Source organism: Rousettus aegyptiacus, unplaced genomic scaffold, assembly GCF_014176215.1.
Source record: "Rousettus aegyptiacus isolate mRouAeg1 unplaced genomic scaffold, mRouAeg1.p scaffold_m13_p_10, whole genome shotgun sequence".
Taxonomy (NCBI): Eukaryota; Metazoa; Chordata; class Mammalia; order Chiroptera; family Pteropodidae; genus Rousettus; species Rousettus aegyptiacus.
In genome coordinates, this window is record NW_023416285.1 from 91053098 (window position 1) to 91068237 (window position 15140).

General features: G+C 40.1%; 1 protein-coding gene across 6 annotated transcripts in view; it reads right to left on the bottom strand.

Moving 5' to 3' along the window:
- Positions 1-11675, bottom strand: part of SUV39H2 (suppressor of variegation 3-9 homolog 2) — a 33797-nt gene extending 22122 nt beyond the window's left edge. For 2 of the 6 annotated variants that reach the window (XM_016134394.2, XM_016134390.2), the window contains exons 1-2: positions 11573-11675; positions 9015-9160 (exon numbers count right to left, since the gene is read on the bottom strand). In XM_016134394.2, coding sequence (XP_015989880.1) covers positions 9015-9160; positions 11573-11597 — 171 coding nt within the window. In that variant the 5' untranslated portion in view covers positions 11598-11675. Of the gene's footprint in view, positions 1-9014; positions 9161-11123; positions 11335-11572 lie in introns of those variants that run through there. The other 4 variants (XM_016134392.2, XR_004953146.1, XM_016134393.2 and 1 more) reach the window with 4 other exon arrangements.
- Positions 11676-15140: the final 3465 nt, after the last annotated feature.

A 15140-nucleotide genomic window follows, 5' to 3' on the forward strand; every position in this document is an offset into this window, starting at 1 on the left:
TGGCCTGGACCAGAGCCCCACGACAGCCTCTAAAACTAACATACCTGTGGCCATCTTCAGATCACACTAGAGCACCACCCAACCAGCTCCACAAACAATACACCAAAAGGGCGGAACTGGCTGGCACGAGCGCCCCGCTGAAGCAACTCCCGCTCCATGGGGTCAGCCCCCGCGTGACGGCTTGTCCGCTTTGTCCGCTGTCGTCACCACCAGCCCTCACAGTCAGCCAGCCCGAGGGTCGATCCCACCCACTGATGTGCCAACAGCAATCAAGGCTCAACTATGACAGGAAGGCATGCACAGTCCACACGAGGGGCATTCCTGGAGCACGCGGCTCAGGTGAATAGGGGGACTACGACACAGGACCTTACAGGAAATCTACTACATAAGGCCATTTTGTCAAGGCTGGGAGACATAGGAGATCTAATTCATTGGAGAAAAAAACATAGAGTCAGCTAAAATGAGACAAATGAAAAACAGGACAAAACTCCAGAAAAAGAACTACACAAAACGAAGACAAGCAATCTACCACAGAGAGTTCAAAACATTGGTCATAAGAATGCTCAATGAACTCAGTGAGAACCTCAACAAAGAGGCAGAAACCATAAAAAAGAACCAGTCAGAAATGAAGACATTAGAGAGAATCAAGGGAATCAAGAGCAGATTAGATGAAGCAGAGGATCTAATCAGCAATCTGGAAGACGAGACAGTAAACACCCAAACAGAATGGCAAAATGAAAAAAGAATTTTTAAAAATAAAGGCAGTTTAAGAGACCTCTGGGACAACAAGCATAACAATATTCACATCGCAGGGGTCCCAGAAGGAAAGAGAGCAAATGAGAGGTTGAAAACCTGTCTGAAGAAATAATGACTGAAAACTTCCCTGACCCGGTGAAGGAAGCAGACATACAAGGCAAGGAAGCACAGAGAGTACCAGACGAGATGAACCCAAAGAGACCCACACCAAGACACATCATAATGTAAATGCCAAAGAGAGACTCTTAAAAGTAAGTAGCAAGAGAAAAGCGGTTAGTTATGTACAGGGAGCTCCCATAAGACCATCTACTTGATTTTTCAACAGAAACTTTGTAGGCCAGAAGGGACTGGTATGAAATATTTAAAGTGATGAAAAACAAAGACCTAACACTTAGATTACTTTTCCCATCAAGGCTATCAGTTAGAAGCAAAGGACAGATAAAGAAGTTTCCCAGACAAGAAAAAAGTGAAGGGGTTCACCACCACTAACACAGTATTACAAGAAATGTTGAAGGGACTTCTTTAAGTTGAGAAGATAGAAACTACGGGAAAGAAAAAAGTGCTCATTGACAAAGGCAAACACTTAGGAAAAGCAGCAGATCAACCGATTCCAAAGCCAGTTCAAAAGGTTAAAAGGCAAAGCTAGGAAGATCGTCTGTAACTACAATAATAAATTAAGAGATACACACAAATACATGCACACAAAACAATGACCAGAACATAAACACGGAGGAAGAGAGCAAAACCTGCAGAGGTTTTAGAATGTATTCAAACTTAAGTGACCATCAATTTAAAATGGACTGCAATAAATAGAACTTGGTATATATGAAGTACATGGTAACCATAAACAAACACATCTACAAGACGTATACAAGAAATAACGAGAAGGGAATCCAAACACCACACTGCAGAAAGCCATCGACATATAAGACAAGAGCAAGAGAATAAGGAACAGAGAACAAAAAAAAAAAAAATAAGAAAAAAAATTAAAACGGCAATAACTACACCCTTATCAATAATAACTTTAAATGTAAATGGACTAAATGCTCCAATGAAAAGACAGTGGGTGGCTGAATGAATTAAAAAAAAAAAAACAAGATGCGTACAAGTGACCCACTTCGGATCGAAAGACACACAGACCGAAAGTAAGGGATGGAAAAACACATTCCATGGAAAAGGAAAAAAACTGGGGTAGCAACACTTACATCAGACAAAACAGACTTTCGCACAAAGGCTGTACCAAGAGACAAAGAAGAGGTTTTCATCACGACAAAGGAATCGATCCAACAAGAAACTCGTAACCATCTATAGACCCAATGTAGGAGCATTTAAATATATAAAGCAAACACTGACGGACATAAAAGGACTGACAGTAATACGACCACATCAGGGGACTTTAACACCCCACTGACATCACTGAATAGGCAATCCAGACAGAAAATCAACAGGGAAACTGTGACTTTACATGACACTTTAGGTCAGATGGCCTTAATTGATATTTTTAGGACAATTCACCCCAAAGCAGCAGAAAACACCTTTTTTCAAGTGCACATGGAACATTTTCCAATAGAGACATATTGAGCCACAAAATAAGTTTCAATAAATTTAAGTAGCTTGAAATCATATGAGGAATCTTCTCCGATCACAACAGGATGAAACTAGCAATCAAGATGAACACTGAAAACACTAAACACGTGGAGGCTAAACGACACGCTACTAAGCATGAGAACGAGATCCAGGAAGAAATCGAAAGATACCCGGAGACAAATGAAAACGAGAACAGAACAACTTAACATCTATGGGACACGGCCAAGCCAGTTCTAAAAGAGACGGGGCAAAAGGGGTCGAATGTGTGGTGACAGAAAGAAATGTAACTATGGGTGGTGAGCACACAATGCAATGTGTATATATATATGCCTTACTGTTGAATTGTACACTTGACACTTACTGGATTTCATTAACCAATATCACAATAATAAAAATTAAAAAAAAAAAAGAAAGAAAAATTTATAGCAATGTAGGCCTACCCTTAAGAAATAAGAATATCTCAAACAAATAACCTAACCTTACACCTAAAGGAACTAGAAAAAGAACAACGCCCAAAGTAAGCATTAGAAAAGAAATAATAAAGATCAGAGTGGAAATAAGCAAAATAGTCCGGGAAAAAAAAAAAAAAAACAATAAAAACGATCAATGAAACCAAGAGCTGGTTCTTTGAAAAGATAAATAAAACTGATAAACATTAAGTCAGACTCATCAAGAAAAAAAGAGGACCCAAATAAGTAAAATCGGAAATGAAAGAGGAGCAATAAACACTACAGAAATACAAAAGATTACCAGAAAATACTATGAATAATTAATTATATGCCAACAAACTGGACGACCTAGAAGAAATGGATAAATTCCTTAGACAATCTTCCAAGGCTGAATCAGGATGAAACAGAAGATATAAAAAGACCAATGAAAACTAATTAAACCGAATCACTAATCAAAAACTCTCAACAAACAAAAGCCCTTGACCGAATGGCTTCACAGGTGATTTTACCAAACACTCAAAGAAGAATCAATACATAACCTTCTCAAACTGTTTCAAAACTGAACAGGAAAGAAGGCTCCCAAACTCATTTTATGAGGCCAGGATTACCCTAAAAACCAAATGCAAATAAAGACACTATAGGAAAAAAAAAAAAAAAATTACAGGCCAACATCTCTGATGAACACAGATGCAAAAATCCTCAACTAAATATTAACAAACTAAATTCAGCAATACATTAAAAAGATCATACACCATGATCAAGTGAGATATACTCCTGGGATGCAAGGTGGGTTCAATATCTGCAAATCAATTCACATGACACATGACATAAACAAAAGGATAAAAATCATATGATCATATTGATGGGTGCAGAAAAATCATTTGACAAAATCCAACATCAATTTCTGATTTAAAAAAAAAATACTGTCAGCAAAGTAAGGCCAGAAGAAACATACCTCAATGTAATAAAGGCCATTTATGACAAACCCACAACTAACATCATAGTCAACGGTGAAAAGCTTTTTCTAAGATCAGGAACAAATCAAGAATGTCCACTTTCACCACTTTTATTCAACATGGTATTACAAGTTCTAGCCGCAGCAATCAGACTAGAAAGAGAAACTACTAGAGCAATTTATAGATTCAATGTGATCCCTATCAAAAAACCAATGACATTTTTCACAGAACTAAAACAATCCTAAAATTTACATAGAAGCACACAAGACCCCAAATAGCTAAAGTGATCTTAAGACGAGCAAAGCTGGAAGTATCACAACACCTGGTATCACACAAGGCTATAGTAATCAAAACGGCATGGTACTGGCATAAAAAGACACATAGATCAGTGCAAAAGAATTAGAGAACCCATAAAACCACCAATGCCTATATGGTCAATCAATCTATGACAAAGGAGGCAAGAATATACAATGGGGTTAAGACAATCTCTTCAATAAATTATGTTGGAAAAACTGCACAGATACATGCAAAAGAATAAAACTGGATTACTTATACCACATACAAGAATAAACTCAAAATAGATTAAAAATTTAAATGTAAGACCTGAAACCATAAAACTCCTAGGAAAACATTAGCAATAAACTCTTTGACATTACTCTTAGTAATACTTTTTTTTTTTTTTTGATATGTCTCCTCAAGGGAACCAAAAGAAAAAATAAACAAATGGAACATCAAACTAGTTTCTGCATAGCAAAGAAAACCAACAAAACAAAAAGACAACCTACTGAATGGGAGACGATATTTGCCAATGATACATCCAATAAGGGATTAATATCTGAAATACATAAGGAATCATATAACTTATCGAAAACCAATCCAATTAAAAAATGGGGAGAGGAGTCGAATAGGCATTTCTCCAGAGGACATACGGAGGGCCAACAGGCATATAAAAAGATGTTCAACATCACTAATCATCATGGAAATGCAAATTAAAGCCACAAATTTATCACCTCACACCTTCAGAATGTCCATCATCAATAAATGAACAAACAAGTGTTGCCAAAGATGTGAGGAAAATGGACCCATCATGCACTGCTAAGGGGACTGGAAACTGGTGCAGCCACAAGGGAAAACAGTACGGAGTTTCCCCAAAACTTAAAAATAGAACCATGTGACCAGCAATTTCATTTCTGAGTATTTATCTAAAGAAATCCAAAACACTAATTCAAGAGACATACGCATCCCTGTGTTCACTGCAGCATTATTTACATTAGCCAAAATATGCAAGCGACCTAAGTGTCCATCAAAAGGTGAATAAAATTGTGGTACCTGTATCCAATCCAATGGAATATTACTCAGCCATAACAAAGCAAGAGGGAAATCTTGCTATTTGCGACAACATAAATAGACCTAGAGGGTATTGTGCTAAGTAAAATAAGTCGGACAGAGAAAGACAAATACCACACAATTTCCTTTATATGTGGAAATGGAGAAAAAAAAACCCAACAACAACGAACAAACAAAACAGAAAAACTCATAAATACATAGAACAAATTGATGGTTGCCAGACAGGAGGGGGTTGGGTTTGAAAAGGTGAAGGGATTAAGAGGTACAAATTACCAGTTATAAAAAGTCACAGGGATATAAAGCACAGCATAGGATACAATCGAACACTGTAGTAACTATGTACGGTGTCAGGGGGGTACGAGACTTATCAGGGTTATCACTTCATAAGCTATATGTCTAATTACTATGTCGTACAACTGAAACTAATATAGTATTGTATGTGAGCTACAACAGAATATTTGTTCAAATTTTAATAACTAATTTGTACTTGCAGGAGAAGAAATGAAAGATATAAGCAGGATGTTGAGATTTAAGTGCGCAATGTAAGGCTCCTTACTCCAAAAAAGAAACCAGAAGGATTGAGGAGGAGGGGAGAACCTAAACAGTAAAAGCTACCCAAAACCAAACAACAACACTTAAGAATTCTTTGTAAGAATATTGGTAGCTCTTTAAATTAAGCACAGAATTGTAGGTAACTCTGAGAAAGTATAACAGGAATGAACAAAGACAAATACAGAGAAAGATAATATAATCTGATGATCGATTAGCTTTCGAGAGTATGAAGGGGGAATTAAAATGTATGAAATTACAAAGCGAGGTAACTGGGAGTATTATGATTTTAACCTAAAAAGGGAAGATTACATCAGGATTCAGAGCTGAGGGAGGAAAACAGGTGCAGTTTTGAATATAATGAATTTGGGTACACCTGTCGGATGTCTAGTTTAAAATGAAGCCCAGAAAGAAGTTGCTCTCTCACAAAGATTTGGGCGTTCTGAGCCGAACAGATGTGATTAGAAAACACTGGGGAAGAGAGATCATCTACAGAGCAACTTCAAGGTGAGAAGACGGCCAAGCACGAAGCCTTGGAGATTATCTACATTTTGGAGGAAGGACAGATAAGAGACAGTAAAGGAGAATGGGGACAGCAAGAAAAACAGGTGGGAAAAAGGCGTGGAGAGAGAGATGTGTAACCACGATGACAGCAACACTTCCACAGTATGAACAGATCGGACTTTGTTGTAAGCATTTTATCTGTATCACCTCGTTTAACCCTAGGAGACAGCTGTTATAATTACTCTCACTTCACAGGTGTAAACTGAAGAACAGAGAGGTGAAGTAATTTACTGATGGACCCAACTAAAATGGTAGAGCCAGAATTTGAACCAGAAAGTCTCTCCATAGACAAGAGTTTCAAAGCAGGGTAGCCAACAGTGTTAAATGTTGCAAAGAAGTAGGGTTGAATCTGAAGTCCTCAGAGCCGGCAACTAGGAGGTCTCTGATAGGACTGTAAACCAGAATAAAGTGGGTTCAAAAGTTAGTAAGAAGTGAAAAGTCAACCTACAAAAGTTTTGCAAATTGGAAAGCTGATAAGGGGCCATCTAGAATGTATAAAGAACTCTTATAATTTTATAATAAAAAGACAACCCAATTTTCAAAAATGGGAAAAGGGTCTGAATAGAAAGTTCTCCAAAATATACAAATGACTAATAAGCACATGAAAAGACACTCAGCACATTAATCATAAGAGAAATAGCCATCGAGATGTACAAATTACAACGAGATACCACTAAACACATGCCAGGACTGCTACAATCAAAAAGTCAGACAACGACCAGTGCTGGCGCCGATGCGGAGCAGCTGAAGCCTGCAAACACTGCTAGTGGGAATGCGGGAATGCAGAAATGGGGCTGTCACTTTGGAAAAGTTTGGCAGTTCCCGGAATGGTTAAACAGAGATAGCGTATGACCCAGCACTTCGACTTCTAGCTTTATATCCCAGAGAAATGAAAACGAGTCCACACGAAAACTTGTCTATGAATATTCATAACACCAGTATGTATAATAGCCCCCAAACACACATAATCCAAGTGTCCAAGAGGTGATGAGTGGATAAAGTAAATGTGATATATCCATACAATGGAATAATTGGCAATATAAAGGTATGAAGTATTTATATATACAACCTTAAAAATATGATAAGGGAAAGAAGCCAATCACAAAGGACCACATAACTACTGTATGATTGTATTTTCATGAAATGTCCAAATAAGCAAACCTACAGAGATTGAAAGTAGCTTGGTGGTTGGGGTGGGGGGAAGAGGTACGTAGGGGGAAAAGAATGCAGAGATTTGGGGAATGAAGGCTAAGCAGTGTGGGGTTTCTGTCTGGGGTAATAAAAATGTGTACCCATTGCCACAATCAAGTTTAGAATAACTCTGAGAGTATACTAAAAGCTTTGAATTGTACACTTCGAATTGATGACTTGCATGGAATATGAATTATCTTTCAATAAAACTATTTAAAAAAGTTAACAGGAAATACTTGAGTGGGGTGGCAAGGTCAAAGGAAGATTTTTCAGGGTTAGGAAAGATTTAAATTGAACAGTTTAACAGTTGAGATAAATTAGTGGAAAAAAGGAAGCCTTATACAAAAAGGACATCACAGATTAAGCTAAGTCCTAAAGGGATCGATAGGAAAAAGAAAAAGAAAAACGTGACACTTCTGAAAGTAAAAATGAGCAAAGATAAAGATAACTAGTGTGAAGGTAAGTTCAGAGCTCATACTTGAAGGATCCTATAGTTCACTGAGATGAAGGAGGTCTGCAGCTGATATAAGAGGGTGAGAGATTAGAGTAGAAAGTCCAGAAAAGTAGTAAAAGTTGGGAAAACTGCTGACAAGAATGGAAAAAGAAAACAAAAGATAAAAAGCTTGTCAAGTAGAACTGAGCAGTGTGAAAGTAGAAATAAGCTTTCATGGAGCCAGTGTGTGTGATTATATGATATTCTCAGCTAGATTGGTCAAACCAGAGTTTATGAACTCAGATGGCAGATGACTGGGTTGTTTTGGGATTGCAGGTTGCAAAGTGTTGGTAAAATGTTTGATCACAAAATCCCACTGAGTGATGAACGCAGTGATACCAGAAGAAGAGGAATGTTTCAAAGGAAGAACTGGATTTAATGACTGAATTGATGTGGCTCTGAAGAAGGAAAACAAAGAATTAAACAAGTTTGCTGATTACCTGGTAGAACTGACAGACTAATGACCAAAAACAGTTCTTGGAGAGGGAGCATGCTATAGAGAAATGATTACTCGAAAATATATTGTAAAGTTAAGATTGAAAGAATTTCTTAGAAGAACCGTGTCATTTTGAAAAGGAATAGGAATAAAGGCCCAGAGAACTTAAGTGACTTTGTTGAAATCACAAGACACTAAACATCGGCTAGAAAGGATTTCAAACTCTATTACAACACCACGGACCCTCACTAATATCTGGAGCTGGACATGATGGCAGGAAATAAAATGGTGATGCTTCACGAGGGGACTCGGTAACACTAAAATTGGTTTGAATTGCTAAGTTAATTTCAGGTGATAGTGGGGAAATATGATTCAGGAACAAAATGAATGACAGGAGAAGCCAATCTGAGATAAAACATTTGCTCTGGTAAACCACATGGAGATAATCAAGAGTTGGATGTAGAATGACATAAGCACCTTAAAATATTCTAGTGTAAGAACATTTTATGCTTCAAAATTCTCCGTGTTATTTGGCAATATAGATGACAGGACATTAATTATTTGGCTTAGAATTTTAAACATTAAGAAGAGCTTTGCTTACTTTTAAGGATCTTTTTATCTTACAGAAATATGAAACACTGAAGTCTGATTAGGTCTCTTTTAAGGGGCTAGATTTTTTGCCTTACCTTTACTACCTTGTAGTCACACAAGTATTCCACCTCATAATTGTTTAGATTCCTTTTGGTGATTCCAATCGATTTACATGTGAGTTTTTCTTTTCTACATAATTCCTGAAGAGTATCAAGTGAAACTAGGCAAGGCACACACCAAGCTACAATAAGAAAATAGAATTCTTTACTAATGAAATAGCTACTCAATTAAAACAAAAAAGGAAAAGGAAAAACTTAAGACCTCTACATCCCCACCCTTCTACTGGCAATTTTACAGGACTGAAAATTCATATGACAAGAAACCATTTCTGCATCTTTAAAAAAAAAGTTAATCATTAAGGAACTATTTCGGTAAATTAATCTTGGGTTTTCTCACAGGTTTCTATCCTATTCTGTTTAACTGATGTCAATTGGTTTCTACTGAGCCGCTTGAACAAAATGTTTCACGTCTGTAAGCTTCCTTAAGATTACATGTGGATGCAAGGTCAAAAGAAATAATGGTTTTGACTTTTCTATTACATTCTACATAGAACTGCTGTTTTAATAAAATGTAAATCTCTAGGACATACTTTTTGTGAGAAATATATCTTAAATATATTTTAAAATAATCTAATTTGCTAAAAAGTAACTTTCCCCCTTTCTCTTAGTTGGATAAGAACCAAGATCTAATTGAAATACAGTTCTATAGTTACATACTCACACATACATCCTACTTTTCCCACCTTGCAACATTGCATGACGTTTTACCTCCATTTATTACTTTGTCCAAGCTGCAATGTATTTTTATCAAGGTGAATAAACCCAAGAGTCATAATAAAATAAAGGAATATGTCGATTTTTGTAATATTCATTTCTTGTATTTTCAATGCCAAGAGTTAACCAAGCTTGAAAACAATTAGACACACTCATAATCAAACTGACAGATGCCAGTAACTAACTGTGCTGGAGATTTCATCCTCAAATTTTTATATGCAGTTTGCTACCATACTACATATAAAATGTTAACACGAACCGATGTTTAGAATTCTGAAATAAACTTGGTTTTACGCCAGTGTTATGGTAAGCATTGGAGAGGATCAGAGGTCGCCCTCTGCCCTAGGCTTTGCTAGGCCACCTTGCTACATGACTTTGTTAAGTGTTCATCATTCTGGGTTTCAGATTCACTGAAAAACGTGTGAAGGTTGGAGTAAATTGGGGTTACCAAACAAAATCACTAAACCAAGTTTTACTTGGTAGCTCTCCAAGGTAGTTGAGATAACCTTTCAGTGTTTTGAGGTAATTTAGCGAACACAGCTGCTCTCACTATGTATCCAATCCTCAACTCAGAGACTTCATTTATTGTCAGAAATCCTGAATGAAGCACGATTTCCACCCACCCCCCTTTCCTACAAAGGGCTCGTAATTCTAGACCCAAGAAAGGGAAAGATATTTTCAACTAAAATATTGGGGGTGGGGGGGGAGGCTGCTTGCCGTGGAGTGATGGTTTTAGGCTTTGCAGAGTGGTAGAACAGAAACAAGCCATTAAATCATTTCCATTAAAAAAACCCTTGAGGATGTTTTGTGTAAAGTTAACCTTATTATGCTGATCACATGCAAAGGAGGTCCGTCTCAGCTGTCTCCAACCAAAGGTAATTTATCTGCTGTTTCCATTTTTAACTAGTTCGAAGTAAAAAGAGAATTCAAGACAAAACCCTCGATGAAAATGCTATTGAGTAAAAAACAAAACAAAACAAAACAAAAACCCCAAAACTGGAAGCTCTTGGTAACAACTTGGATCATCTATTTAACGTCGTAGGAAAAGAAATCATTTGCAAGATCAAACATTCATTACCATCACAAAAAAAACCTCACAATAGTTCACACTAACCTCTAGTGGAAGAAAAGTTTGTGGATAAAGAGCTCATAATCTATGTGGCAACAAGGAGCACTGGGAAACACCTTAAATTCTAGAAGGCAAGTCAAGTTCCAGGTTTTAGAGCGCGCGCACACCAGAACACACACACGTTCCATGCCTAAATGTCTGGCGCCTGCAGAACGATGAATACGCAAGTTCCCGGTGGGCATTAAATAAAAAAAAAACAAAAAACCCCAAGCCAGAGGCCACATCCTCAAATACCCACTTACTGGGATATTCTCCGACGAGGAATTTAACCTCCTAGGGCGGCCGCATTGGGGGTGCATCTTCGCTTATTTTCTTTCTTAGCGGTCACACTGCAGCCCCGATTTTTCTTGCCTCTGACACTTTCCTCGGGTCACACTTACACCACCGGGCTCTTCCCGCTTCCCAGTTAAAAAGCCAGCCCGAGCGCGCAACGCCCCGCTCACACCACCACAAAGGAGCCACGCCGCCCGCGCGCCCCAGGGACCGGCGGCGCCCGAGCGCCGCCGCCGCCGCACGGCCGCGGGCCCCGGGCCCCGGCGGGGCGGAGGGGGCGGCCCGGCGCGGCGGGGCTGCGGGCAGCAGGCGGCCCGGGCCGGGGCCGGGGGCCGGGGGGAGCCGCGGCGCGCGGCGGGGGCCCGCGGCGTCCGCCCGGAACGCGGGGCGGCGAGGGGCGCCGCTCTCCAGCCCTCACCTCCTCGCGCCTCGGCCGCCGCCATCTTGAGGAGCTTTCATTCAAACTGGCGCGGTCGGACGCGAGAGCGCAAGCCGCCGACGCCCCGCCCCCGCCCGGCCCGGCCCGCGCAGAAGTGGGGGGCCGGCGCTGGGGGGCTGGAACCCGGCCGGCGTGCTGACGTCAGCGGAGGCCGCCCCGGCCAGCGCGCGTGCGCCCCACGCCGCGGCCTCCCGCGCGCGCCCGCGGGCCTCGCCGCCGCTCGGCGTGCACCTCGGGGACGCCGGACCCAGCGCAGCCTTGCGGCGCGTTTCCTCAGCCGCCGGAGCGCAGCGGACGATCGTTTCCTCGCACGCCACCTGCTCGTAGACTTGGCTGCGTGTCGAGATCCCTGGACTTCGATTTCGGGTCCCACTCGCACAGAATGATTTAATTGGTAGGGGGTGTGCCCCGGGCACTGGCATTTTTACAGCTCCCAGGTGATTTCGATGTGCAGCAATTGGAAACGGCTGTCTAGATCAGCGCCTCTGCACTCGAATGGGCATAGGATTCACCTGGGGATCTTGTGACAATGCAGATCTGAATTAGGTAGGTCCGGGCTGGGGTCTGACTTTCGGCGTTTCTGAGGGGCTTCTGGATCGGGCCACACCTTGTTTGCAAGGCCGCGTGGACATCTGCGTCCTCTAGCAGGACAGCTCCAGGAGCTTCTCACGCATCTCCACGCCCACCCCGCACCCATCCATCCATTCTTTACACCTCTCCCGTGGTGATTGCTCTAAACATTCTAAAGCAGAAATTTTAGAAGAGTAAATCGCAAAAACTTAAGTAGAAAGCAGCGTGGCATCTACCAAGGATTTTTTTTTTAATTATGTAAAAAATTACAAAAACACTTCAAAGCATCATGTATAAATTTGAAATATTGGAAATAAACAGAACATTTAATAAACAATATTGGAAATAACACCGAATTCGACTTGAATTTGTTTCATTCTGTTATGAAATACTGTCTAGCCCTTAAAGATCTTTATGAAGCCTTTAGTGTCATGGGGGAAGTGTTTAATATGTTAAGCAGAATAGACAAAAACCTGTAAAATACAGTTTCAGCTGTATGAACAAATGTATAGGAAGATAAATTCTCTGGGGGAGTGTTTTCCTTTTTGACGTCTCACTTTTACAAATTTAACTATTTTCTATAATGAGCATCTTATCACCTGTAGGAGTAATCCTAGGAAAGATTGAGAAAATGCAGGTATTTTCTAGGCAGAAAAACAGAATTGACCAAAGTCCTGGGGATAGGAAGCAGGGAATATTCGGGGACTATTAGAATATTCTGAATTAGAATAGGAGGAAATTAGAACTGAGGCTTGAGAAGTGGACAGGAACCACCACATCACAAGGGGCTTCCATATGATGGGGTTGGACAGGGCCTTTTATTCTTTATTATCAAGGTGATGAGGAGAGGGGACTTGGATAGACCCTCACCTCCTTCCCAGGGCTCCTCTCCAACACCCCTCCCAGTGTGCCCACGGCCACTCCTGTTTTAATAGCACTCCCATGACCATCCGTTATTACTCATTTCTTCCTTGATTTGCCTTCAACCTCACTGGCCACTCTTCACCTTTTTGGCTCCTTCCTTTATCCAACCTAGATGCTGGGCTCTGCAGGACTTGGCCCTGAGACGTTCCTCTTATACTCTCTCCTTAAGTGACTGAACTCAGTTCCCATGGATTTAAGTATCTTTATGCTTAAATCTTCTGTCTCTGGCTTTGACCTCTGCCCTGAACGCGACTTGAATAACCAGTGCCTAGCTGACATATCCACTTAGGTGTTGCACAAACACCTCAAATTGAACATGCTCATAAAAGTACCCTTGACGATTGCCTCCAGACCTGGTCCTTCCCCCACATACTTTCTCATCTCAACACACAGGCACCATCATCTAGTATTCAAGAAGTAAACCTAGGTGTCCTCTTGATATTCACCCTCTCCACATTCTCAAATTAACACCATCAGCGAGTCATGTCAATAGTACGTCCAAATTATACCTTGATTCTGCCCCTTTCTCCATCACTGCTATTACCTTAGTACAGGGCATCGGTTCTCATCTGGAGTCCTGCAAACGCCTGCCTACCTGGTTTCAGTGGCACTATTGCTCCCCTCCGATTCACTATCTACAGAGCTGCAAAAGTGACCTTAAAACATGAAGTGGAACTTCTTCTTCTGCTTCAAATACTTCCCAATGGACCTAGAATAAAACCCAAACCTTCCAATGGCCTACGTGGCCTTATGCGATTGGAACCCTGCCTCCCTAACCTTACTTTGTGCCGCTCTCCCCTTCGCTCACTGTTCTCTAGGACTTTTTTTCACTGATTCAGAAATCTTTTGTTGTATATCTCTTATGTACTATACAATGTGCTGGGAATATAACAATGGACAAGCAAAAGACATTGTCCTCACGGAAGTTATATCTTAGTGGGAGGAGCAGATAAACAAGTGACGAAACAAATAACTTAAGGTACCACTAAATTACTTCCTAGTTCAGAAGATACGCTCTTCCTTCTCTTCACATAGCTAGCTGTCTTCTTATCACTTGGGTCTCAGCTTAAATGTCACTTCTTCAGAGGCCTCTCCTGGTTACCCTATCTAAAGAGGGACCTCCTGTCTGCCATTCTCTCTTCTTTGCTCTTAAACGCACTTATCGAAATCTGCAGTTATCTTGTCTGTTTTTTAGGGTCTTGATCAGTTTCAGTAAGAATTAATAGAATGAATGTATTAGACTCATAAATCAACTGTTTCCTTCATTTTTCTAGTCTTGAATCCCACTAATTTCAGGGGTAGATTAGGCCTTGTCTCTTCAATATACATCACTGTGGTTACTAGCTACAGCAGCAACTCTTAAAGTAGGGTACAGGCATCCCAAGACTTTTCAGGGGGCTCCTAAATTCAAAACTATTTTTGTAATAATACCAAGATATTATCTGCCTTCTTTACTCTCCTGAGTGTACAACAAAGTTTTCCAGAGGATACACAACTTGGATATGCAAACTAAATGAATGAAGAAGCAGATACCTGAATAGAGCTATCTTCTTAATCCAGATATTACGGATTTGAAAAAAAATAAAACAATTCCACCTTTGCCACAAATTTGTTTTTGCAGTTATTTTCCATAAAAATGTTACATATGTTAGCATGATTTTTTATTATTATTTAAAAGTGATGGTTATTTTAAAGATCTCTCGGTTTTAATTTCTACGTGGGAAATAATATATATATCCTCATTATAAACAAACTCTTAAAAATCTCTTCAGGGTCTCAATAATTTTTAAGAGCGTAAAGGAGTCCTGAGACTAAACATTTTGAGGATCTTGGTAAATGCTGGCTATAAATGGAGAGGGAAATCAAAAGCCACCGACAGACATACACCAGTGTCCTCAAGGGAAAAATAAAGAATTATGCCTCCACCTCACAATTTTCTTCATAAAGACCACTGAAAACATGATTCCTGGAGGACTATGGAATGTTTCCTCTTCCATTTAAGTAAATGTTATTCAGTAGAAAGAGTACTGGAAGGCCACTGGAAATGTGAATT